General features: G+C 52.2%; 8 protein-coding genes across 8 annotated transcripts; 5 read left to right on the top strand and 3 right to left on the bottom strand.

The window, feature by feature from the left end:
• Positions 1-43: 43 nt before the first annotated feature.
• Positions 44-668, top strand: BO95DRAFT_435388 (uncharacterized protein; the record flags this gene model as incomplete). Its single annotated transcript, XM_025585181.1, has 2 exons — positions 44-293; positions 391-668. 2 exons carry the CDS (start codon positions 44-46, stop codon positions 666-668), a joined length of 528 nt encoding a protein of 175 aa, XP_025438461.1.
• A 3,413-nt stretch (positions 669-4,081) lies between these two features.
• BO95DRAFT_255312 (SKN1/KRE6 family beta-glucan synthesis-associated protein) lies at positions 4,082-6,681 on the top strand. Its single transcript, XM_025581472.1, has 6 exons — positions 4,082-4,855; positions 5,005-5,185; positions 5,280-5,381; positions 5,439-5,961; positions 6,010-6,487; positions 6,542-6,681. Exons 1-6 carry the CDS (start codon positions 4,230-4,232, stop codon positions 6,591-6,593), a joined length of 1,962 nt encoding a protein of 653 aa, XP_025438460.1. The 5' UTR covers positions 4,082-4,229; the 3' UTR covers positions 6,594-6,681.
• Positions 6,682-6,987, top strand: BO95DRAFT_255313 (uncharacterized protein). Its single transcript, XM_025581473.1, has one exon. It carries the CDS (start codon positions 6,769-6,771, stop codon positions 6,925-6,927), a length of 159 nt encoding a protein of 52 aa, XP_025438459.1. The 5' UTR covers positions 6,682-6,768; the 3' UTR covers positions 6,928-6,987.
• Positions 6,988-7,939: 952 nt separating this feature from the next.
• Positions 7,940-9,887, top strand: BO95DRAFT_446549 (uncharacterized protein). Its single transcript, XM_025587414.1, has 3 exons — positions 7,940-8,577; positions 8,646-8,935; positions 9,016-9,887. The coding sequence occupies exons 1-3, from the start codon at positions 8,361-8,363 to the stop codon at positions 9,670-9,672; spliced, it is 1,164 nt and encodes a 387-aa protein (XP_025438458.1). The 5' UTR covers positions 7,940-8,360; the 3' UTR covers positions 9,673-9,887.
• A 565-nt stretch (positions 9,888-10,452) lies between these two features.
• Positions 10,453-12,398, bottom strand: BO95DRAFT_255256 (PDK/BCKDK family protein kinase). Its single transcript, XM_025581471.1, has 5 exons — positions 12,341-12,398; positions 12,074-12,223; positions 11,822-11,970; positions 10,768-11,756; positions 10,453-10,704 (listed from the first exon to the last, which is right to left on the bottom strand). Exons 2-5 carry the CDS (start codon positions 12,183-12,185, stop codon positions 10,641-10,643), a joined length of 1,314 nt encoding a protein of 437 aa, XP_025438457.1. The 5' UTR covers positions 12,186-12,223; positions 12,341-12,398; the 3' UTR covers positions 10,453-10,640.
• Positions 12,399-16,057: 3,659 nt separating this feature from the next.
• On the top strand, positions 16,058-17,646 carry BO95DRAFT_371970 (uncharacterized protein; the record flags this gene model as incomplete). Its single annotated transcript, XM_025582980.1, has 4 exons — positions 16,058-16,359; positions 16,450-16,635; positions 16,696-17,042; positions 17,117-17,646. 4 exons carry the CDS (start codon positions 16,058-16,060, stop codon positions 17,644-17,646), a joined length of 1,365 nt encoding a protein of 454 aa, XP_025438456.1.
• Positions 17,647-18,628: 982 nt separating this feature from the next.
• On the bottom strand, positions 18,629-20,932 carry ade13 (adenylosuccinase ADE13). Its single transcript, XM_025587413.1, has 9 exons — positions 20,872-20,932; positions 20,707-20,793; positions 19,884-20,611; positions 19,705-19,821; positions 19,575-19,647; positions 19,433-19,511; positions 19,367-19,373; positions 19,228-19,285; positions 18,629-19,158 (listed from the first exon to the last, which is right to left on the bottom strand). Exons 1-9 carry the CDS (start codon positions 20,921-20,923, stop codon positions 18,908-18,910), a joined length of 1,452 nt encoding a protein of 483 aa, XP_025438455.1. The 5' UTR covers positions 20,924-20,932; the 3' UTR covers positions 18,629-18,907.
• Positions 20,933-21,266: 334 nt separating this feature from the next.
• Positions 21,267-23,754, bottom strand: BO95DRAFT_397426 (EXO70 family protein). Its single transcript, XM_025583774.1, has 3 exons — positions 23,172-23,754; positions 22,892-23,109; positions 21,267-22,832 (listed from the first exon to the last, which is right to left on the bottom strand). The coding sequence occupies exons 1-3, from the start codon at positions 23,453-23,455 to the stop codon at positions 21,454-21,456; spliced, it is 1,881 nt and encodes a 626-aa protein (XP_025438454.1). The 5' UTR covers positions 23,456-23,754; the 3' UTR covers positions 21,267-21,453.
• Positions 23,755-23,919: the final 165 nt, after the last annotated feature.

Genomic DNA, 23,919 nt, shown 5'->3' with positions numbered 1-23,919 from the left:
AACCCCAACAACCACCAAACTCACCACCACCACAACCCGCACCATGTCCTCCGACGACGCCTACATGTCCTTCCTCAACAAAGCCAACGCCGACCTCGACACCGCCCGAAACAACCAACAAACGAGCAGCAGCGGGGGTGGTGCCGCGCGCACCGAAACCATACACACGGGCGTCAGCATCCCCGGCCCACTCACCTCCGTGGACGCATTCTACATCTCCGAAACCGACGAGCCCTTCGAGCCGGTCGCGCTGAAATGGGACGGCGCCCATCGGGGCGTGTGGCCTGATGCTTGTACGTTCGACTCCATCTCTCCCCCCCCCCCCCCCCTCTCTTGCAAGCAAAACCACCAAAAAAGAAGGCCTCAACTAATAATATGACACATCAACAGCAAACTTCTCCAACCTCATCTCCGAAACCGACGACCTCGCCTCCGCCATCGAGACCCTCTCCCCGGCGTCCTTCGACCCCAAGAACCAGTACGCCTCGGCCCTGCGCGCGGTGCGCGCGGCGGCCGCCAGCCAGGCGTCCGGCGTGGAGGAGGCGGACGTCGACGTCAAGGTCTACCGGGTTGAGGTCGGGAGCGCGCGGGTGGAGTATTATGTGGTGGCTTTGCAGGCGGACGGCGGCTTGCTTGTGGGGTTGAGGGCTAAGGCGATTGAGTCTTAAGGTTTTTAAAGGTTGTCGTGTGTGAAGTGAAGGGGGGTGTGAGTTGTGTATATTGTTCTTATGAGGTAATGAAATTGTTGTTCTTTTGGCTTATCCTTAGAGGAAAAGTGGGGGGGGGGTTGGTGTACTGGGGGGATTGATTGGATTGGGCAGTATTTTGTAGCATCTCTAGGGAATATTTAGGCCTCAGTGTAGATGTAGGAAGATTGGTGGGTGTGCTGTTTAGGTATTTGGGTTTTTGAAGGTAGAAAGTGTTAGTATCTATTGAGCTTATATTTATATACCTATGCTGTTGCAGTTGGCGATTTTGGGGTGGGAGCGGTTGATTGGTTTTGTCGAAAAGGAAAAGTTGTGGATGTGTGTATATAGCCCTGTGTTGTGAACTGAGCTTCGGCTGCATATATATGCTCCGGTTGATTTCACAGTGACTGAATCACGGGTGATATCTTGGTGACCAAGTGGTCATCCCCATTAAATAGTGAACACACTGCTCAGATCGTGGTTGTAAGTTGCTAGCCGGGACACACAGGATGCCTTTTTATATATCGCGGGAGTCATGCAGTGAGCAAACACGTATCAGCCCGGATGGAAGAGACATAGTCACTTAGTTCCTGTAATCTCACAAGCACCTTTATGCTAAAACGATCAATAGCCATCTGCCTCAATATATATCTCGAGTTGCCCGTACAAAGATGTGCCTCAGCCTAAGCATACTTTATGAGCGGCTGTAAAACTATCTGTCTAAGCCCGTTGTCGTGAATGTCACTCCAAGGTATCAGACTGAGCACTGACCGATCAGTTATATATATCGTTCTCAGCCGGAAAAGAAAGTTTCTAGACCCTTCCCTGGGTTGTCTTAAAGGGTGTTCTCATGTTCGATTTGGTCATGGCTTAGGTCAATGGTTCGTTAGGTGGGGTAAAAGGCAGAGGATGCGCGGAACGCCCTCCCTCAGGTGATTGACCGATATTCCTGGATCATCAATCAGCCTTTCACCTCATCTGTCATTGTGAGATATGATCTATCCAAGACCTGCGAATTAAGCATCAGGGCTTCGTCATCGCAGGATTGGAACTAGTTGTTGAAACTGTAGATCTTCGATGTGGTAAACTCTGTATTGTTCTGGAAAAGGATGGTCTATTGATCTTGATCCGGTGGTTAGTTAAGGTTTGTTGAAGATGGTCTTAGTCATGGTGCATTGGGCGGGACGAACTGCTGGCCTACACTAACTAGTTACCACTCAGTAGGCACTACGGTAATCTATGCCCAGTGCTGAGCGTGAATGGGGGATGACCGGCCCTATAAGTTGGAGGTGAAGCATGTCAAGCAGTTTCTTGGCCTTGATTTTGGCACACCCTGAACAGTATTGTGAGTTGACTAGCACGATCCACCAGCCACCCGATATCTTTGGGGGAACGACAGAACGACATTTCATCTCAGGGGGAAGCAGGCGAGCAGTGCGCCAATAGGGTTGCCGTTGTCTGTGCGTGATCTCTAGCTGCCTTCTGGATCACAGCTAGAATAGGGGAGGCTAACTGAGTTACGGCCTACAGGGGACTCGGGGGACTACAAGGTTACAGGTTATAGGTTACGGAACCTTGGCCGATGCGGGTGAGAGGACCAAGTATTGAGTATGTGTATGGTAACGAACGAAGTTACTGAGACCAAGGATGTACTGCTCCAGGGGATCGAGATGGGTAGACTCGGTCGCTATTTTATACTCATACAAGTGTATAGACAGGACTAGTTCTCCCCTGACAAGGCAACAATGGTGAATGGGTGAATGGAATGTGGTGGTTGCCGTCGAAGAGTACTGCGTACCGGTAGGAATGCTAGAATTTTGTGGGTGTTGTTTTCTTTCCTGGTGCAGTGTGCACGGTATGATACGGTAAGAAAGATCGACGCTAGTGGGATTTCCCCTACAGTTCCAGTTCCAGACTGCTTACGGAGTACTAGTGGCCGTTCCAACCTGACCCAGCGATACTTAAAACAGACTAGTACCTTAGTTCCGGCCCAAGCGATCTCCAGATTCCATGGATCCAAGGCCGTCATTCCCTACTCGCGCCGGCAACCAGATTCTTTCTCTACATTCACCTCCTTGTTGTTGCTGTTGTCACTTGTTGGTTATCCAAGGTCTGGTCGGTTCAAACACAGGTGCAAGGAAGAAAGAAGGAGTACTGCCTCGTTCAGGTACAGTTCATGCTGCTATTGCTGGCTACGGCTGCTACTGCTGCTGCTGCTGCTGCTGCTGCTTGTCAAACTAGGGCAATGAGGCTGCACGCTAGCCATGCACAAGTGGTTCTCCATCACATGGTTCCTGGCAGCAGAGTCGATCAGATCCAAGTATAACTCTTCGATGCTCGACTCTCATGCAGGCGCCACTGGCTGGGCTCATAGTTACTTTTTCTTGATTCTTTTCTGTTCTTTTCTTTTTTACACAAGCGTCGCAAGCAACCTAACATTTGGCCGATAGGCTCCACTGCAGGGCCCAATGGGTACACAGGGTTCAGGATTGAAGCATTCTTCGGCCAAGAGGGAACTGTTGTCCCTTGATCAGCGGATGCCTGCACTTTCATCATGTTCTGTGTTTGGATCAAACTCTTCCCTCGGGCAGTCAAGTCAATCTGCAGTGTCTGCCTGTATGTACTGTACCTGCAGTGCCAGGATCCCGTAATAGTAGTTGACCATCTATGTAACCATTGTCATTTACCGCATGGAAATAATTTGGGAAACGGAGAAGAAAAAGCGAAACCAGAAAAATAGGCTCTGGAAGTCGGTGCAGCCAGATCCGAATTGACCTTGATCTCTCTGTATCCTTGCTCTTGTCCTCTTCTTACTTTCTTCCTCTTCTTCCTCTTGACTCCATTGCAGTCTTGTACTCATCGCGCTTTTCCCACACCCCCTTTGGGCGACGGGCCGCATTGCTTCCAACCAACCTCCATTCACGCCCTCTCTCCCTGTACCATTCTTTTGAATTTCCCCTCCATCGCTCGCTTCCCTTCTCTTTCTTTCCTTTCCACACTGTCTGCGCGCGACAGTCCTCGCTCAACCATTCTTTAATATCACCCACCTCTAAACTGGGTGAGCCTGCCAATCCTTTTCCAGCGCGCGCGTATCTTAATGTCGGTGCAGCCACTGGGGCCTTGTCTGTGAGCATTGGGTGCACTGTTTCGTCTGGATTGGTTTCAGTCTCTTTTACAATTCATCACGCGTCAACAGTCCCTCTTTACGTCGCCCTTGCCTCGACTACAGTCATTACCGCGTAACCTATCATCAATTCAACCACAGTGGACAACAGTGTCGAGAAGGTTGCTTCGTGATTTATGGAGATCTAGTGTCTGCTGCGAGTGCCGGACCATAACACAAGCGAGGCTGTTCTCCAGTCAACAAGCCTGCAGAGCCCATTCACCCCAAGTCGACCGGATCAGGAAACAACAGACCCGACGGTGGATCAACAGACCAGCGTCAGATCTTGTGCTTGCGGGTGACAGTGAATCAATAGCAACTAAGAACGGCACGGAATTGTTGCTGGGATTGGGACGGAAACGCCATATCGCACCAATATGTCCTTTAAATCTACGGGACGTGGAACTCCTCACATCCGGCTGAACTCAGGACGTCAAGACCCCTTCGCCGACTCCGATGATCCCTATGCGTCGGTGCCACACCCGCATATTGGACGGGCGCTGACGCCAGGGATGGTACAGTCGCCCTCGGATGGCACGTTGCAAACGACGATGTGGGGGTCGCCGACTCCGCAGGAGTCGACCGAGTTCCTGATCCCGCCGCGGCCGTACCGCGGCCACCGGGAGGAGATGGATAGCATGCGGTCGACGGAGCTGTCGACCCGGTCGTCGCGGCGCACGAGCTGGAGCTCCGAGGGTGCCGTCAGCGCGGACACCCGCGGGTATGTGTATACCCCGTTCGAAGATCTACGGTCCCCGTCACGCGCAGGAAGCGATGAGGTGGATGTGAACACGCAGACGGTGTCGGAGAAGTACAACATCATGCCCATGGAGGGACTGCTGCTTTTCCCCGAGGATGTCGAAAAGGATGACTACCTGCACGAACCGAACCCCAACGACGATCAAGAGTGCGACATATGGAACAGGCGCGGGATTGCAAATGTTGGGGGTTTGATCCTGATCACTATAGGCTTCTTGGTGTTGTTTATCGGCTACCCTGTCATGTATGGATGCAATCTAGTTTGATCGGGGGAGGGAGAACGGGGTTGCGGGGGGGGGGAAGACAACCCCCCCCTTCCTCTTCTCCCTCCCCGGATCTTTTTGTTTTGTTTTGTACGGAGAATGAATGCTGATTACCTTTTCTTCTTTCCAGGTCGGCGGTAGAGAGCTTCAGAAAACCGTCAAGACCATCATGTCACGAAACTGATCCCTTGTGTCTCGATGTCGGCCAGCAGCCCATGCTGGCCAATATTCGGACCGGCTTGATAGACCCGGAAACGCCAAAGTCAGCCATGAGCAAGACAACGGCGGATGGCAAGGAATGGCAGTTAGTGGTAAGGATGCCGCTTGCTTCCCAAAAGGGGATGGAATCAGCCAGCATACCGCGGGCTTGGTCTTTGGAATTGTGGCTGATTTTTCGCAATGCAGTTTTCGGATGAATTCAACACTCCGGGCCGAACATTCTACGATGATGATGATGCCTACTTTCAAGCAGTTGACCTGTGGTATGGTGTCACGCAGGACTTGGAGGTACGCTTTTGTTTGTCTGCCGTGGAACCTCATCGTGGTAACTAACGTCGCGCACAGTGGTATGACCCGGATGCAGTAACGACACGAGATGGAAACCTTGAGATTCGGTTTGACGCTTTCGCCAATCACAATGTCTCCTATCGGTCGGGTATGATGCAAAGCTGGAACAAGTTGTGCTTCTCCGGTGGTCGCTTAGAGGCGAGTATCTCACTTCCCGGCTCCGGTGATGTATCTGGTTTCTGGCCAGGCTTTTGGGCCATGGGTAATCTAGGCCGACCTGGTTATGCTGCCACAACTGAAGGCATGTGGCCGTATAGCTACCACGACGAATGCGACGCCGGCATCACCCCCAACCAAAGCTCCACGGACGGTATCAACTTCCTCCCGGGGATGCGCCTCCCTGCATGCACGTGCGCTGGCGCGGATCATCCTTCCCCAGGGAAATCGCGTGGCGCACCTGAGATTGACGTGCTCGAAGCTAATGTCATTGCCTTGAATGGTGATCAGAACGCTTATATCGGCTCCGTGTCGCAGAGTCTGCAGATGGCGCCGTTCGATATTTGGTATATGCCTGATTATGGTGAGTTCGCTCCGTGTTCTTCTCCCTATCTCTCTGACCGGGTCGCAGATTTCACCGCTGTCTATGATCCGAGTATTACAGAGATCAACTCTTACCGCGGAGGCCCGTATCAGCAGGCTATGTCGGGCCTCACCAACCTCAACAACAACTGGTACAACGGCTCGGAATACCAGGTTTACGCCTTTGAATACACCCCCGGTGCTACAGGCGACATCACCTGGTTTGTCGGCCAGGACAAGACCTGGACTCTGGATGCTCGCGCCATTGGACCTAATGGAAACGTCGGCCAAAGACTGATCCCCGTTGAGCCGTTGTCGATCGTCATGAACCTGGGCATGGCCTGGAATTTTGCCCCGATCAACGAGAGCATCAAGAGCTACCTGCCTGGGTACATGCGATTCGACTATATTCGGATATACCAGGACCCCGAGCACACCAGCGTCACCTGTGATCCACCGGGCTACGAGACCACGGACTACATTGCCAGACATCCGGAGGCTTACCATAATGTAAACAAAACTACTTGGTATGATTTCCCACCTTCATTCAGTTATTTTTCATGTATACTGACATCTCTCAGGGACGGCGCTGGTTATGAATGGCCCCAAAACACCTTGATGCATGGGTGTTAGACGGTTTTCTCTCACTCGCCACGAACTTTCAGAGTGAAATGATCAACTACCAGCCCTCACAAAGCCCGCCGTGTCGACCTGGCTGGCCATTTGGCCACGCGGACGAAAAGGTTCAGATATCAGCGGCACTTCGATGAGGGCGTCATTAGTCATTTTTTAGCGGCATTGTTTTTTTATGGCGTTCAGAGGAGAGACGCGTGTGTCTGTGCGGTATAGGCTCTGGGTGGGCCGTTGCACCTTTATTCTATTTGCATCTTTCTTCTTAGAGATACTTCCGATGTACTTTTCTCCTTTCTTTCGATTTCACCCCCTCTCGCAGTTGATTTTTCCCTGATTCACATTTTCTGTCATCTAATCAATCTCGCATGCTGGCATACTTCTGCTGATTGATTTTCGGCCTTGCTTTTCTTGGTTTGTGTGAGTATGGATATGACTTTTCATTATTTTTGGGGTCTCATTCGAGGTGGAGATGGATAGACTCAATGGGACGGATGTTGAGAGCTGATGAGTGCCAGCCGCAAGGCAAATACCTTTTTTTTAAAGACCATAGCATAGTTCGAATTAGACTACTACTACTGAGGAGTTACCGGATATGGTTGTCTGCGAGAGTTGATGGATTTTCCCTTTTCACGTGAGGTGTGAATCCAAGAAGGTCAGAATATAGGTTCTCTCAATGGGTGTTAGGGAACCTTTTTTCAGCACTGATGTATGCTACAGATATAACTTCCCCTTCAACAACAGAGTCCACGAGGGTCTTCTTCGCCCTCGAGCCAAGTACTCTCCCAGCCAGCACTACCGATAAGGATGCCAGTCGGGTCGGGAGCTGAACTTTTTGAATGAATGTTTGAATCATAATCCCAGCAGCACGACTAGTACTCGGGGAAATGCAGCAGGATTCTCTCCTTGGGCGCAGCTCAGGGATCCATTGCCTGAAAATCCGATGCTTCACTCAAGTCACACCAGCCCCTTCACGAACACAACAGGGATACCATTTTCCCACCACAGATCAACGATGGCAACCGGGACAAGTTCCGTATTGGGGACATTTGGGAATGGATGGCTTTAGCACAGCTGGCTTTTTCTTCACCAGAACATTTTGTTCATTTTCATGGACCAGAAGCACATAGTATATAATTGAGAGAACGATGAATGGATTAATTTGGAACCAATCTTTCGAATACTACTACTTGAGTCCGTGCAGCTTATTCTCGGATATAGTTGTTCGGTAAACAAGCCGAGCCTAAAAGGCGGTCGGTCGATGACGTTGGATTTGCACAGGTACAGTACAATACTCCGTACAGTACAGTGCAAACAGGGACAACAAAACTGCATCATCTCCGCCGTCCGCCCCCCACATTCAAACCACTGCCTGCCCTCCCGACTCCGACTCGTCCATCCCAACCGATCATCCTGCTGGTCAGGTTCGACCCTATACGTCTGTCGCCTCGCTGTACTGCTACCCCACCTTATATCGCATACCCGACGCCCGCAGTTAGTGTTTGCTGAGTGCTTGTACTCGTCCCAGAGAACCGGCAAAAGGACCTCACGCGCTCTCTCGTATATTCTGTATCTGACGCAAAGCCGACTTCACACGTCCCACCCAATCACGAATCCGGCCACTCGATAGTGAACACCCCCGGCGCCTGAAGAGCGCATTCCATCGCAAGACTTGCCCCCGCAGAGGCAGCGATACACAACTCCCTCATCGTGAACTGTTTCTCGACAACATCCTCCGAAGAAGCGAGAGCTAACGTTACTGGTTGCAACATGTTCCACCCCAACATCCACGGCGTGCCTTCAGGTCACAGCCACGGCCACGACCACGACGACCCCATCATCCTCGACGACAACGACCAAGAGGATCAGCCGTACAACTCCGACACCGATACCTCCACCTCCGACTCCATCGGCAGCCGTCCGCACCGCCTGCCGGCGCATGTATTAGCGCAGCAGCAGCTATCCCAGCTACAATGGACGCAGAACAGTACGTCTCTCGTCCCTTTCTGTTTTTTACACTGACACACACCTACTAAACGACCCGAATCAAAACAGGACCAACAATAAACCCCCTGCACCAATTCCCCACCACAAATGGCACCACACTAGGCGACTCGACCACAACCACAGTCACAGAAACCACCACCACCACCAACCATTCCAATCCAACCACAACCCCCTCAAGCAACCAACCCACAACCACAAGCACAACCAACACACACTACCAAACCTCCCTCGAACAAGACAAAAAGCTCCGCAGCCGCATCCGCGAAGAGCGCCACGCCGCCCTCTGCGTCCTCCTGGACCGCGAACTCCTCACCGTCCAGGCCCTCGCCGCCCAAGAGGTAGTCCCCCTCCCCCTCCCCCTTCCCACATCCCATCTTGAACCCCTACCGTTCCCTGGCTGAGGCTGACCAACTACAAGTCCATCCCCCAAACCCGCCGCCGCTTCCTCGCCAAACTCCTCAGCCCCGAGGACCCCGAAACCGCCGCCAGCCTGCAAGGCGACCGCTTCGTGATCCAGCATCCGATGCGGTTGGGATCGGGATCCGCATCGAGATCCGGGACCGCGTCACCAGCGGCTACTACTGCTACTGCTGCTGCGGCGGCGGCGGCGGCATCACCTGCCACTCCGTCCGGGGTAGACTACGAGGAAGACGACAGGCGGTTCCGGATCGGGGTCGGAATCGGCGGGCCCATCACGACGACGGGGTTGATTGTTCCGCGGCAGGTCGAGGAGGTGTATGAGACGGACGAGGCCGGGTGGAGGCGGCCGCCGCCGGGGGGAGTGGAGCGGTTTGGCGGTGGTGGGAGTGGAACGAATCGCGGGTCCCCTGCGGCGGCCGGGGCGGGGTCCTCCGCGGTGTCGTCGCCGTCCGGGAGGACGAAAGGGGGTACAGGGACGACGAGTGATAGTAGTAGTATGGCGGCTACGGCGGGGTCGACGCCCGAGAGGCAGCGGAGGGGCATCAAGGGGCGGTCGCAGCGGGAGAGGGAGCGGGAGAGAGGGCGCGCGCGGAGGGGTTTAGTTGGTGGTGGTGCCGGTGCGGCGGCCTCGATCTTTGGATCTTCCCTTACATGAGATCGTCACTCCCCAGGGATGGGATTCTCTCCTGCTAAGGTACTGTCAACTGAACACTAGTACTCAGTTATACTGCGACATGAAGTGCTTTACCATAATCACCACTTCCCCAGGGTCACAGAGCCCGAAGCCCAACACCCAAGACAAGTCTCAAGGAAAAGACGCATGTCGAAAGATCTCCTTATCCAATTCGCCCCCAAGGACAGTACCAGTAAGAAAGTGCCTCATATACATTGGCTGGCCGTTAAAACAAAACCCGTACCCCGTGATTTCCATCAATCCATAAAAAGTACTATACACGCGATGTGAACACAGAATATAAGCAGAATCAAGCCCAGAGCTAAACAAGACAAACACAAAAAAAAGATAGTGGTGGTGGCTGACACCATCATCTAAAGTATACCCACAATCCGGCTACTTTCCAAACATGGCAAGGGGGGGTATCTAAGTAGATCAAAACCGTTTCTTCTTTTCCCTTGACGGCGTGATAAGTGCAACCCTTCATCTCTTTGCGGGTTGGCATAAGATATCTCAATATCCAATTGCGATTCTTTTTTTTTTTTTGGTTCCTTTCCGCTTTTCATCTCAATCATTCTTTTGGCTGTGTATGGCCTTTCCAATTCAAGCAATGCCAACAGTCCGCTCAGTAGCAGACTGTGAGTCCAAAATCATGGTGTCTGGTTCCCGCGCAGCGAACACGGCTGAATAAAAGGATCCATCGTAAGGAGTTCATGTGGTAGACAAGAAGTCGCTTATCTGCGCTTTTCAGCGTTCAGCAGACTCGCCGCATCGCCTACTTGCTTTCGCTCGGAGACTTCCCGCGTGCGCATGCGGGCACGGGCACGTTCGATGTTCATAGGCGTCAATCCTTGGGATGGTGATGGTGATGGATCCGGTTCCGAGTAGAAAGGATGCAGTCTGTGGGAAGTAGAGAACCGGACACGACCATCCCTCATGACTGGTAATTGTCATTGCAGGGGTTCCGAGCTCGAGGAGAGTCGATTCAGGTGGAGGTAGACATCCGTCCCGTATCTGCGTGAGAGGTGTCAGTCATCGTGCTTCTTGTATTTCCTGCCAGGAAGGCTCGCTACTCACCCCTCCATGCTGATCAACTTCAGATCACCGCCAAAGTACCGAGCATACAAACGACTGATCGGAAGACCGTAGCCAAACCCGGCCATGGGAGCCTTGAAGTCGCTCTTGTCGAAATCCGGGTCCAGACTTGGGGTTTGCTCCACGGTAGTGTACATATACGTCCAAACCAGGGGAATGGCAGACCGAGGAATGCCACCACCTTCGTCGGAAATCTTGATTGTGATATCTTCCTTTCCTTCCGCGATGATGACCTTGGTGACGGGGAAGTTGTCCTTGTCCACACCATTGGCCTCCACCACCGCACGCAAGGAGTTCTTCAGGGTCTCGAAGAGCATGTGGGACAGATGTCCTGGCACATACATAAAGTTCAGGTCCTCTTTGCACACAAGCTGCACCTTGGGGGCGTCGAACAATCCGTAATAATCCTGGCAGACGAAACGGGCGTTTTCGATCGCCTCGAGGGCTATCTCCCGCACATTTGTCTTGGTACAGATTATTCCGACGTAGTGTGGATGTTTTACGTGAGTCTGTTCAGTCAATGCGATATGCTGCCCAATCAACATTCGTATGCCGATCCTTGACATATAAAAGCGATCGAGGAAGGATTGAACCGTCGAGTCGATTTGCAGGCGCTGACGCTTCCGTTTCCACTCGAGAATACCCTGGGCCACAGTAGTCACGACGCTGTCGTGTCTTCGCTTGATTTCCTTGAGTGTCTGTGAAAATCGCTCGTTGTAGTCGTTCAGCTCCGGTGGCCAATTTCCTTGATCGTCGGATGGTGCATAATATCTTCGAGAGGCCGCAGCCTTGCCATTTCCATTGCCGTTTGACGTAGAGGACGGGGAGGATCGATACTGTCCTTCGCGAATGCTGGGGTTCTGTGTGACTTCCGAGAGGATCCTCGAGGTCCCGCCGTTAAGCTTTCCCGGGCGCAGCAGGCGGGATTTGACTTCCTGGGTGAGGGTGGGTCGCGGCAGCGTAATGATTTCCTGCCGGGGACGTCAGCGACAACTCCGGCGGACATAACCCCGGGCGGGCGGTGGGTGAGTCATACCTCGAACGATTGTGCGTACCAATCTTGGACTTTTTTGATCGAGGGCATTTCACTGAGTCCATCGGGAAGTTCTCCAAGATCCTGGACACGATGGGCGAGACGAATGGGTAGTTCTTCTGAGAGGAATTGTGACGCTCGGAACAAAGTGCCTGTATGCGGGTAGCGATCACGAGATTAGCCGATGTCGGTCATCTCCCCAGCGTCATGTGAATGAAGAAGTATCTCAGGATGCGCAAGCATATCAACACATACCAACTGATGGTCTGTCTCCAAATTGAACCATTTGTCGGAGAGAGACGCCGGTCGCTGGGAAGCTGGCATAGTGTCTGATGGTGTCCATCAGTCTCTCCGACGGCTTCCACATGATGTTGAGGGTATCAGGCCGGACGGCCTGGAATTGCGCTGGTCAAAATCAATGTGATGAGGATCAAACTCTCGCAAGTCAACAGCTAGGCAGGCGAAATGGATGTCAGTAAAATCAAAGTTGGGACGAATGCAGAAGGCTGTAAGGAGAACTACCGAGGTTGGGGTAGTCCCCTCCGTCTCGCAGGCGAGCTCCGGAACGGCGGGCGGTAAGAGGCCCCGGAGTGGGATCTCAGGGTGGGAAGGTGACTCGGGATTGACGGACACAAGAACCCAATGGGAAAAAAACTGAAACTTTTTTGAAGATATAGATGATTATAGGTGAGCACACGAGCAGCTGGGGAAAGGGGGAAGAAGGAAAGAGAAGAAGAGGAAAGATGGAGGGAGGGGAAAAGAGAGAGGAAGAGAGAGTGGGAAAGGAAAGATGCGGGCAGAGGGAAGTAAGCTCTGGACGCGGACTGGGCTGGACAACCAGCAGCAGCAGCAGCGAATGACTCCTTCGGGGAAAGTTGTTCCAAGTTGCGGAGACTCTCTGCGATTCCCGGGGGAAGACGGTCACGTGCCATGGTGGGGGAAAAGACCGCTTCCGATCCCGTGATGGGCCGAGGAAGCAGTTTGTCCTGTCCTGACTAAGTTCCTCGCAGGCAATAATCAGCCGATCCGTACAGCAAGTATTGGAGTACTCCGTCCGTACTCTCACTACTCAGTGAGTGAGTGAACGCACTTTACACTTTACACTTTACACTCGACTTGTTCCTATGCGCTGACTACTTCTCATTCAGGTAAGCTGCTCATGATCAGACCATGTCTGTCACTCCAGCTACCAAGCTAGCTGCTTTTTATTGACTTTGCTTTCCTCACCACACCACAATCATTCACCGCCAAGACCTGCCACTGAGCACGGAGGAATTACCGGTGCAAATGAGCTGCACGTTACAACGTCCCGGATCTCCCCTTCGCCCGAGGATGGTTCGACGCGGCACGACGCAGATACTCCGACTGGTCAGCCGCCTGACTCTCGGGGTAAGACTTGTGCACTTTGAATTGTCCACCCGAATGTCTCTTCGAAGCACTTCATCCCAATCCGCGTCCCTGGTCACTGGTTCTCCTCCGTCACACTCCGTCGAGGTACCTGATTAGGTTTCTTGCGTCCGGGGTTGTCGTGCTTGCTACCCGCGGTTCTTTAAGGTTCAAGACAAGCTTGTGTACATCTCGTGTCTCCCCGGATTCTAAGTACGAAAATGTCACCACTACCGGCCGGTTTCACATTTACCCCCTTCCCCCCCTCCCCCCTTGTCGCCTCCCAACTCACCGCTCAGTGACTCACATGCTCCCGATACAAATAGCAACCATCTAGAATCCCGGTCGAACATTTGCCGTGGACTGAAGCATCCCGCTCGATCTGGAACCCCTAAGGAAGGGAACGACGGTTGCTTGACCGTAGTCTCGCGTATCCTCCACAGCTGTAAATCGCTACCGATAAAAATGTCAATGGTCTGTATATTCGGCACTGGATTCGCTATGCTTGGTGATCAGCGCGATGAGGTTTCACCGATAACTCGTCACGCGAGGACAGACAAATTCGTCCTTCCCTCGGATGGTCGAGATGAAACGGGAAGAAAAAGCAATGAGAAACAAGCGAGAGATTTATTTAAACAACGGCCGCGGCAACGGTGATCACCGTGGACAGCTTTTCCTCTCTACTTAGTGCTCAGGACACCCACTGGGCCCAATTACACTTAGCCTTGGTCTTATTAATGATGATAGGACCAGCATTTGAGGTAGTGTAGGTAGGTATACCACGACATGACCGTCTGTCGCATAGGGCTGGAGAGAAAAAGAAAAGAAAAAGGATTGAAGCGATGCCCAACCACACCTCTCATGCTCCATTCAGGCTGGGTCTTGTTCATCATATCGTCGTCATGCTCGACGACGCTTGCAGTGATGCCTTAGATCCGTCAAACAAAAGTCCCTGTACCGAGCAGGGCCACGAAAGGGAACCCTGCGATCTCTTGATCCTCGCCCACCACCCCTTAGCATGGGTCTGACAAGGACCGACTCTAGACCTTGTCACTCCCCGAACGACATCATATAACTACAGCTGAACGTCGAGAGAGACTGTGATTCTTCGTCTTTCGTCCCTCTGAAACTTATTCTTGATAGTGGAGTCTCGTTAGGTCTCGTTAACTTTTTGACACCTGTCTGGCCCACCAACCAGAATACCAATTGTCCGTTGAAAGTATTCCGCCAGATCATTTAAGTGGCTGTCACCGCACCGTGCGGTGGACTGACTGTTCGGTCCCTCGAACAAAAAAAGGAGCACCAAAAGCAGCCCTCTCCTTTAACTTCTTAATCTCTACCTGGCCTCGACATCCGATTTTGTCGCAAAACTTCTCGCGACTGTCTGAAGCTCTACTGCTTTAACAGATCTGCCTACCCCCAGAGCACTTCGCTCATCCGGCTGATTGTACTATTTATACAAGGTAAGTGAGAGGCTCCTTTTGATATGCCGGATCAATTTCTTACTCCGAGGCGCCCGTTTATTTGTGTGTGGGTGGATTGGATTTATTATTATTCACCGTTATTATAAGTTAGCCCGTTTTGTGGACGCGGACGGATCGAGAGACCCATCGACCAGTTCGTTGACTTGCAGAGGATCTTTTCCTAGACTGTTTTCCCTTTCATTTTCCACTTTAGTTCTTCATTTCATATTTTGACGGCCTTGTGGGCGTCTTGTCTTCTTAGACTTGAAAAAAAAATGGGGTGGGCTATGATGCAAAAGTGCGCCGCACGACATCGAACCCTCTTTTTTTTTCATTGGTATTTTTTTCTAGTATTTTTTTTTATATTTTTTTATCTTTTTTCATTTTCTATTGCTCCTCGACTTTAATCTTTAGAATTCGCTTGGACCATCTCCTTTTAACCCACCATCTCCCCTTAAAAAGTTGTCTTGCTTTCCTAGTTGTTTTCAATTCTGATTGTTAATGTTGTACCTCTATTTTGAAATTGGGTCGTGCACTCACTGATCATCAGCAAAGACCCGATAGGGAGGATCCGCAACTTCTCCAGCATTGCCTTTTCCGCGTCCATGCTACCATTGATGCCGCAATTCAGCCCATAACTGGCTCGGATCCAGTCTATTAGCCCCTCCCATGATTACTACTATCTTTCCTTTTTAAGCCGATTTCTGCCCGGTTCATCCACTGTGCGTGCCTGTGGCTAAGACCTTGGAGGCTTCGTATTGGTTAATTCGCAGGGGCAAAGTGAACACTGGAGAGACCCCCAAAGGAAAAGCAACTCTGCGAGTGTAGAGGGCAAGGAAATTGCACGTGGGACAGTCGAGTGCGTCGACTATCTAGCAGGCAGCCCTCGAGGGACAGAAACACCCAAAGGCCAGGAAGCAAAATAGAACAGAGGCAGAGAACACCAGGCCAGGAGAAAAAGAGTCACGGTGACAGTGAGAGTTACGGAAACAAAAAGCCACAATAAAGGAAGAGGACGACGAAAGGACAGGCGCCTGACGTCCTGGTCGTTCTGTGCCCCTCTCTGGTCTCAGGTCTCATCAGCATCGCCGTCATTCTGTGCCGCGCCTGGATTCGTCTCCAGTACTTTTACTATCAACCTCACCCCTCCTTCCGGATACCCCTCGGGCTGTTTGGCGGGGCTCATCTCCTTCTACTGCGGGCCTCTCTGCTCTGCTCGGTCTCTGTCTTGCCACGCAGACTTTCGTTACCCTAAAGCAAACGGAACCCCCCAGAAAGTTGTTGTCCTTCCCAGCAGATGCATCTTCCCTAAACCCTCCTCTTCTTGTACTACCATCCCTCCCCAGCTGCAAGTGCATGTAAAGAAAAACCCTGTTTTCCCCTCCCCAATATGTCTCGTCGCCGTGCTTCCCATAGCGAACCAATGGGCTTATCATCCGCGATGAACGAGGCGTTTGCCTATCCATTCTCTGGAACGCAACAGAACAATGCTCCACCACGACGGGGTCCGATCGAGGGACCCAACGGACGAAGGTTGATTCGTAGAGTCACCTGGCGATCCTCCACATACAAATTGATGGCTTGTCTGTGGGTGTTGGGCGTCTTCTATATTGTCTGGCTCATCCGAGACATCTTCTATTTGCCTTTCACCCCTTCGCAGAAGGGCCCCATTCGCCATGAATCTCAAACCGAGTAAGTTCGGGCCCTGCCGTCCCTAAACCTTTGCCTCCCGCGAGTCAGTCAGTGGCCAGAGTTACTGATTCAGCCCGCTTTGATACATAGTTTACTGGCTCATTATGTGGGCCGACGTGAGTGCGGCATCTCTTCATTGTCCCTCTACAACACCCCGTCAACTGGCGATGGACGAGCATCCAACCCAGCGTACTGCTCAACCCGAGATGAACTGCTAAGTGCCATGAGCCATGGTGGTCGTCATGGGTTCGATGCTGCGTACACCTCCCAAGGCAAGTGACAAGATTTACTGTGGCCCCGCTGTCGGGCACCTTGCCGAGAAATCCGCTCAGACAGCAACCAACCCTTCGTGACCCTCCGGCTGACTCGCCGTCCAGATTGTGCCTATCGTTGGTACTCCAGCTCTGAAGTGTGTGAAATCCTGCAGAGATTCGATGGGATTGTCTTTGTGGGGGATGATGCCCTAGCCGACGCCTATGCGGGGTTCAACATCCTTCTGCGGCAGAATCTCGCGACCGGCTCTCTTAGAGACTGGGAAATGGACAAGGACTTGAGCAGGAGATGTCGATGCGAGTCCCAATTCACCCAAGCAGCGTGTCTACCCCTGCGTATTACCTCGAGTGACCAAGTTGATGCACAAAGCGGTAGCCCCGCCTTGCGGGCCCCATACTCGTGTCCCTCTCGTGAGTGACCCGGTGGTTATATCATGCCAAAGCTCTCTTTAAGGGTTGGAAATTGACCTCTAGATTGAATAAAGGTGCATCTCATGCTTTCCTCTTCACTGATGGTTCCACGGCCTCCAAGAGTGCCCGCGACCACTTCCGCCGCCTAACAGGAAGAGCCGCGGACCGAAGCAAGCCCGTCCCCGTGATCTTGAGCCTCTCGCTTTCGACATCATACTCTCTACCGGCAGCCCAAAAGAGCATGGACGAATGGCTGTCCATGGCCAAGGCGACCAAACAAAACACCCCTTTCCTTTGGCTCGGTCCCACCGCCCCTGGCCTCCGGAAGGACGCTAGGGACAACATCCACGCTTCCAGCTGGCAGTATTCGCAAGACACTATCAAGGAAGCCCGTGCACGAGGCATGGATGCCCTGGGATTGTACAACGCGACGCTGCAGGCCGAAAGTTGGGACGGAAAGCACTACGGTGAGCAAGTCGCTCTAGTGCAAGCCATGATGGTACGTTACCCTCTTTTTCCGTTTTCCTCTCATTCGCTTCTCGATCTAATATGTACAGATCATCAACTGGCTTTCAACCTTCTAAGAGAAACAACTTTCATTTGAGGCCAACATTCATGGCCCTGATACGACTGGGAGAAACAACTACCTGCAAAGTACTTGACAAGGATGACATTGTATGAACATCAGGACCATATCGTTTGAGCGTGGCATGGTTCGTTTCCTATCATCTCTATTATGCTCGTTTACTGTCTCACCACATATTCCCCACTACCTTCCTTGGCTGCTCGATGTACCATTAGGCTCATCTAAACTAACATAAGCCTTCTCTCTAATAGTAAATGAAACAAACATGTCTAACCAAGATCTCCAGCCTACGGACCCTTCTCCCCTTCTCCCCTTCTCCGTCTTTCTCCATCCTAGCACATATTACTCAGCGGGCATTGCATCCGCTGCCCTGATTTCTCTATCCGCTTATCGTACTCGGGACCATCTCGTCTCCTATTTCTTTTACGCAGGGGTAAAAAAGTCTCATGTGCTCATACTCCACCTCGTGTGTACGTATGGTTTTCGGTTCATCTCTTATCTTCTTGCTTTGTTTTTCCCCCTTCATTTTTGTTTGTTATATTGTGTTTCGTGTTTCGTGTTTCGAGTTTGTAGGCGGATAAGAGATTAGAGATAGATCATGACATTATGACTTGCAAGTAAAATCACTCACAGCCCGTACTTTAACATACTGTATATGCTCGTCTGTGCTGAAGGCCCGGACTTGGGGTCAGGGGCCTGAGGCTCGCAGGCACCACTCAGCCGTGGATCCCTCTTTGGGGAAGTCACAGAAGGGCCGAGCCCGCGGCTCTTAGACGGGGATTGACTCTAGCCTTCCGGACTCATGGCCAGTGCCCAACTCAATTGACCCCCTGCACTGCGGCCTTACTGTCAAAACTCTATCCCACCTTATTTCGTTCTTCTGTCTCCGAGACATACATCTCGGCTCCCGGTCGGTCATCTCAGCAATAGACAAGAATGGGTTGGTCATATTCTCTCCACTAATCCAGACGGACTACAATCCCTTCTGAACTCCGTCATAGAGTATGAATCGATTGCTATCATCAATTAAAGTCATATACCGTATATACAAGACCCGTTTGCAATCATACAACAACAACAACCAAAAACGCACCCCGGATTCGGTTCTGCTACACCCGGACACTTTTCTTCCCGAAATCGCGGAATCCCACCTAAAATGATCTGGCTATCGCATCTACTTTCCTCCCCCTTCTGTCCCTCTTGAAAAGACTTTTTTGACATTTCTTCGTCTCCCACAGCCCATACAGGACTAATTACCAGGGCTTGAAAGTTTGTGTGTCTATACATACAGAGCGGCCGTCTCGGCCTTGGCGAGGGAGGCCTCGTAGGGCTGGAGGGCCTTCTTGACCTCGGTGGAGGTGAACTTCTCGACCTGCTGCGGGGCGCGGCCGACGAAGGTGCTGGGGTCGAGCAGCTGGTCGAGCTCGTCCAGGATCGGGGCGAAGAAGGCGGTGCGGCGGACGCGGTCGAGGAGGTCGTTGTCCTTGCCGTGCTTCTTGACGTTGTCGGCGGCTTGATGGGAGAGGACGCCTGCATTTGGGGGATTGTGGTTAGAAGGATGGAATAGAGTGGGACATTGATGTGCTTCATAAGACATACGGATTTCCTCGTGGGCGTCCTGGCGGGAAAGACCCTTCTTCACGCAGGCCATGATGATCTAGTGGTGGTTAGTTGTTTTTTTTTATTGAAGAGGGGAGTTGTGGTGAAGGAAAGATTGTTTTCTCGGGGTAAGGCTTACGTTCTCACTGTTGGGTTGGTTAGTGGCTGGGACTCATCTTCTAGGGGTAATAATTGGGGGACATACGTGGCCATGAAAGGAAGCTCGTCGTTGACACGGCGCTTGATGACTTCGGGGTAAACGACGAAGCCGGAGGTGACGTTGTCTGTAATGATGGGCTGGTCAGCGATTGAATTCTAGTGTTCGAGCTGGCATCGTCGCCACTTACTCAGGAGGATGAGACAAGCGTCAGCGGAGAGGTAGAGCTCGGGAATGCTGATACGGCGGATGGCGCTGTCGTCCTGTTTGCTGATTGTCAGATGGTTTCAGGGCTAACAAATAGGCGGAAAGTATCTCACCAGCGAGCGCTCGAACCACTGGGCAGAGTAGGTATCCAAGCCGTCCTTAGGGAGGTTCTGAAGGTGTCTTCCGAGGGAGCACAGACGCTCGGAACGCATGGGGTTACGCTTGTAGGCCTGTGAAGGAACAATCCCGTTAGCCTTTATTCCGTAGCTCGTTGTCAGAGAATGTAACTCACCATGGCACTGCTGCCAATCTGGTCCTTCTCGAAGGGCTCCTCGACCTCCTTGAGCATGGCCAAGTGGCGGATGTCGATACCAATGCGCTCGCAAGTGGCACCGAAGGAGCCTAGGGCATTGCCCACGTCGACATCGATCTTACGGGAGTAAGTCTGACTAGAGATGATGAAAGCAGAGTCGAAACCGGCCTTCTTAGTGACCAGCTCGTCCAACTGCTCGACCTTGTCGTGGTCGCCGTTGAAGATCTGGAGGAAAGAGGCCTGAGTACCAGTGGTACCCTTCACACCGCGGAAGCGCAGATCATCGCGGGCTCTCTCGAGGTTGCGCAGATCCATGAGCAGGTCCTGGATCCACAAGCAAGCTCTCTTGCCGACGGTGACCAGCTGAGCGGGCTGGCCGTGGGTGAAACCCAGGCAGGGCAGATCCTTGTACTGCTTGGCGAAGGCAGACAGCTTGTCAATGACAACGGCAAGCTTAGGGATCAAGATATCGAGACCGTCGCGGAGGAAGATCAGATCGGCGTTGTCCGTGCAGTAGCACGAGGTGGCACCCCAGTGGATGATACCCGCGGCAGCGGGGGCGACCTGGCCGTAGGCGTGAACGTGGGCCATGACGTCGTGTCTCCGACGCTTCTCCTCCTCTGCGGCAACCTTGAACTCGTCATCCTGGATGACCAGGTGAGCCTTCATCTGCTCAATCGCCTCATCGGAGATAGCCAAACCGAGTTCTGGGAGAAGGGGCCGTCTGATTAGTCGGCAGCTCGCAGACTGCGATATGGAGATGGAAAGAAAGAGCTGTTGCACAGCGACAAAGGATAATCACCTTTTTCCGACTCAGCAAGCCACAACCACAGCTGTCTCCAGGTAGAGAAGCGGTTCCGGGGAGAGAAGAGATACTTCATCTCATTGCCTGAACACCCGAACAACAATTAGTCCGATATCGCTCCGGCTGGCAGATATCGTCAAGGAGGTGTCAGGAGGAACTTACTCGCATAACGCGAGTTGAGAGGGGTCTGGTAGACATCGTTGCTGGAAGACATCCTGTCCGAAACGGGATTGAAGGGATTTCCACAGGAATTGAAAGGCAGAAATGGAGGAAACAGGGTGGATGGAGTCGAGAAGTGTGCGTAGAGCCAGGAAAATTTACAGCGGGCTGGATGACTCTTAGCGGGGTCTCCGCTTATCAGTCACGTTATCATCTGGAGGGGCTAATCATCACATGACGGACGGTCCCGACGTGGGGGAAAAACGCACGACCCCTTTTCGACTTTCGATTTTCCGATCTTTCCTAATGCGTCCACTGCGACTGGTGAACTTCAAGTATTACTGCCTACGGAGAACGGAGTAGTATGCCCTACAGTTGTACAGTAGTAGTCAATGGTGGTTACCAAGAATAATATACTATAAGAATATTCTAGTTAGAATAAAACATTACGAGAAGAAACCTATATCCGCCAATTGGCCCTCGTTTATTCCCACCCAACCACCAAAAGGCAAATGATCAACACGACCAACCTCCTGCATTCGGTACGGCGGACCCCACAGTGCTCGTTGCGGGTTTGGCCCGCATTCATCCCAGCGCCGCCAACTGTGCAGAGAGACTTGCTTTGTCGAATTTGACATACTTGCCTCTGCCCTTGTCGATCTCATGGTAACGATCCCAAAACCGCGCGTAGAGAGGCTCCAGGACTGCCTGCACCTCCCGAGCGAGAACCCCGCGCACCTCGCGTTCCATGTAAAGAGCCTTGTGGCGAGTCACCAGATCTTCGAAACTGGCGTTGAATGCCTTGAATTTGTCTTTGATCGCGTCCTTATCTTTGGACGACAGCGATTTAACAATGGCGCTGGAATCAACCACCCCTCCGGACGTTGGCCGACCGGAACCACGGGAGGTGTACTGCACATCGAGAAGGTAGTGAGACGTCTCCTTCCAAGCATCAAGATATGTCGATGTCGCCCGTTTCCGGAAGGAGTCAATCCGTGCAATGCTGTCTCCAGAGCCAAGATATTTGGCTAGCTCTGGGCTCGACCTGATAGAGCGGTCCACGGTGCAAAAGACGTTTGACAGAAACACTCCCTGTACTGCCTTGGAGCGATGAAGTGCTCGACCTCGTGCCTCAAGCGCGATCATTAGGGCTTCGATCATATCAAGAATGAAATGCGACAACAGGGTCGAACTGTCTGGACTGACATCCAAGGGCGTAGTGGCTGCGTTGGCGGTCGAATGCCAGTTTCCATCACCCAAAGAGGTCAGGATCGATGCCAGGGGTCCGGAGTATCCAGTTAATGTGGCCAGAGAGCTCATCACCTCACCCACAAGAGGCACTGATCCGCCATCCGGGGGCAGCATAGATATACCTGCGGCCTTGCGCTTCGTTTCTTCGAGGAGCTCCGAGAGGGATGATTTGGCTGTTTCACGCACAGGCCGCAGCGCCTCGATAAACAAGCTCTTAAGTTCTCCTGTTTTTGAATCGACGCGATAAGACATCGCAGTAACGATTTCTATAATCTCGAAAGCCAGAAAACAGTCCGTCATTAGGTTGGATCGGATGTAGTGATTGAGCTCACGAAGTGTCTGCGAGTACTCAGTCAAGGCCGAGCGACACGTCGCTTGCAGAGCCAAACCACGTTCTCCCCCAGTGAATATCCTCACTATCATATCATGTTCCGTGTAGATGAAGCTCTCCAAGGCATTGGAGTAGATGCCGATGCCATTTGTGCCTTGTCGGTAAGGGCCGTCCGCAGCTCTTCGCTTGACGGTATTCAATGACGCTATAGCAAGGTTCTGCAAACTCGCCGTTATATATGGTCCGCGTAAATCGGAGTATATCTTGAGCGCGGGATTCCCGCCATCTCGTTGAGGCCCATAGCTTGCTGCAGAGGCAATAGTGGCGCACACGGGTCCTAATTCGGTGAGGACGTCGTCGGGGAGTGAGGGGAACGGGAGCTCTACACGTAGTGAATGTTAGCCTTCTTCCATCAATTGGGGATGTCAGATGGCTGCATACCTTTGGTTAAGTAGTGTAATGGCTCGATGGCACCGACATTTTCGCCTAGCCGGCTGCGGAGCAAGTCTTGAAGCTGCGAATTGCCGAGGCTCAGTAAAGAGTTGAAGTCCGTGATTGCTTTCTGGTTGGATCGCAGATTGGTAGAGTTCAAGTCCGCGAGCGCCTTTTCTACACGTCTCACAGCCGAAAGATATTGCGATACTCCGACACTCTGAGGGCTTTAGGGGGTCAGCAAGATTGAAGAAAGTCGGTGGCAGTGGTGTTACTGGAGGATGCATACTCAGAACGGATAATGCCTTCCTCTTGACCCTTGGCATTGAGGGGTTGGCGCAGGCGCTCAATAGCTTCATTGACCTTTTCAATGTTGCTGTTTGTGATCTGGAGGGATTGGGTATTACTGTAGATAGGGCCGATGGCATGCTTGACCACGTTTCCGCCGGTCTCAAGACGCACCAAGGAGCCCTGGATTTTCTTGGTGAGGAGCTTCAGCTTCTCAAGGTTGGCGTAGAGAACCTCAACCTCTGCACTCTCCTCGGCGTATGCGGCGTTCCTTGGGGCGACCATGGCGAAGGAGGACTCGATCGGCCGGTCCCACCGTTAACATCAGACAATCAGGGATTATTCGTAAATGAAATCGACTATGCAAGAACGGAGAGACGTCATTCCTCGCTCATTCAATGCGATAATGCGATACGGGACAACAAGATACGACTAGTTGAGGGGAAGAAATTAGATGAATTTAGATGATCAGGCGACACGTCAGAATTGAGAGCTGACCAACGAGGCACCTGGCCTCATGAAACAAGCATGACAGTTGGTTTAATATAGTTACCTCCAAGCGTTGAGTAAGAGGCTCCGAGTAGGTCCCCTTCTTCGTCTGCCCCGGACGGACACCGGGCGCATTTGCTTGCTTTGCTTTGCTTTGCTGCGTGACTCCGCAATGCGCGCTTGCCTCGATATGGTAATTTCGGCCCGTCTTGCGTACCGGACTTTGGCTGAAGCCCAACATTGATGCATCACATGATATG

Source organism: Aspergillus brunneoviolaceus (assembly GCF_003184695.1).
Source record: "Aspergillus brunneoviolaceus CBS 621.78 unplaced genomic scaffold BO95scaffold_72, whole genome shotgun sequence".
NCBI classification, from domain to species: domain Eukaryota; kingdom Fungi; phylum Ascomycota; class Eurotiomycetes; order Eurotiales; family Aspergillaceae; genus Aspergillus; species Aspergillus brunneoviolaceus.
This window is presented reverse-complemented; position numbering and strand designations above follow the sequence as displayed.

Excerpts from the sequence above, each read along its gene's own strand:
- BO95DRAFT_397426 (XM_025583774.1), bottom strand. The coding sequence starts at position 23,455 with ATGGTCGCCCCAAGGAACGCCGCATACGCCGAGGAGAGTGCAGAGGTT. Across the intron at positions 23,110-23,171 it reads GAAGGCATTATCCGTTCTGA|CCCTCAGAGTGTCGGAGTAT; the intron begins GTATGCATCCTC and ends GACCCCCTAAAG. Across the intron at positions 22,833-22,891 it reads ATTACACTACTTAACCAAAG|AGCTCCCGTTCCCCTCACTC; the intron begins GTATGCAGCCAT and ends CACTACGTGTAG.
- BO95DRAFT_255256 (XM_025581471.1), bottom strand. The coding sequence starts at position 12,185 with ATGTGGAAGCCGTCGGAGAGACTGATGGACACCATCAGACACTATGCC. Across the intron at positions 11,971-12,073 it reads TGGAGACAGACCATCAGTTG|GCACTTTGTTCCGAGCGTCA; the intron begins GTATGTGTTGAT and ends ACCCGCATACAG. Across the intron at positions 11,757-11,821 it reads GGTACGCACAATCGTTCGAG|GAAATCATTACGCTGCCGCG; the intron begins GTATGACTCACC and ends CGTCCCCGGCAG.
- BO95DRAFT_446549 (XM_025587414.1), top strand. The coding sequence starts at position 8,361 with ATGTTCCACCCCAACATCCACGGCGTGCCTTCAGGTCACAGCCACGGC. Across the intron at positions 8,578-8,645 it reads GCTACAATGGACGCAGAACA|GACCAACAATAAACCCCCTG; the intron begins GTACGTCTCTCG and ends GAATCAAAACAG. Across the intron at positions 8,936-9,015 it reads AGGCCCTCGCCGCCCAAGAG|TCCATCCCCCAAACCCGCCG; the intron begins GTAGTCCCCCTC and ends ACCAACTACAAG.
- BO95DRAFT_255312 (XM_025581472.1), top strand. The coding sequence starts at position 4,230 with ATGTCCTTTAAATCTACGGGACGTGGAACTCCTCACATCCGGCTGAAC. Across the intron at positions 5,382-5,438 it reads GTGTCACGCAGGACTTGGAG|TGGTATGACCCGGATGCAGT; the intron begins GTACGCTTTTGT and ends CGTCGCGCACAG. Across the intron at positions 5,962-6,009 it reads TTGGTATATGCCTGATTATG|ATTTCACCGCTGTCTATGAT; the intron begins GTGAGTTCGCTC and ends ACCGGGTCGCAG.
- ade13 (XM_025587413.1), bottom strand. The coding sequence starts at position 20,923 with ATGTCTTCCAGCAACGATGTCTACCAGACCCCTCTCAACTCGCGTTAT. Across the intron at positions 19,822-19,883 it reads AGATTGGCAGCAGTGCCATG|GCCTACAAGCGTAACCCCAT; the intron begins GTGAGTTACATT and ends GTTCCTTCACAG. Across the intron at positions 19,648-19,704 it reads AGTGGTTCGAGCGCTCGCTG|GACGACAGCGCCATCCGCCG; the intron begins GTGAGATACTTT and ends ATCAGCAAACAG.
- BO95DRAFT_255313 (XM_025581473.1), top strand. The coding sequence starts at position 6,769 with ATGGCGTTCAGAGGAGAGACGCGTGTGTCTGTGCGGTATAGGCTCTGG.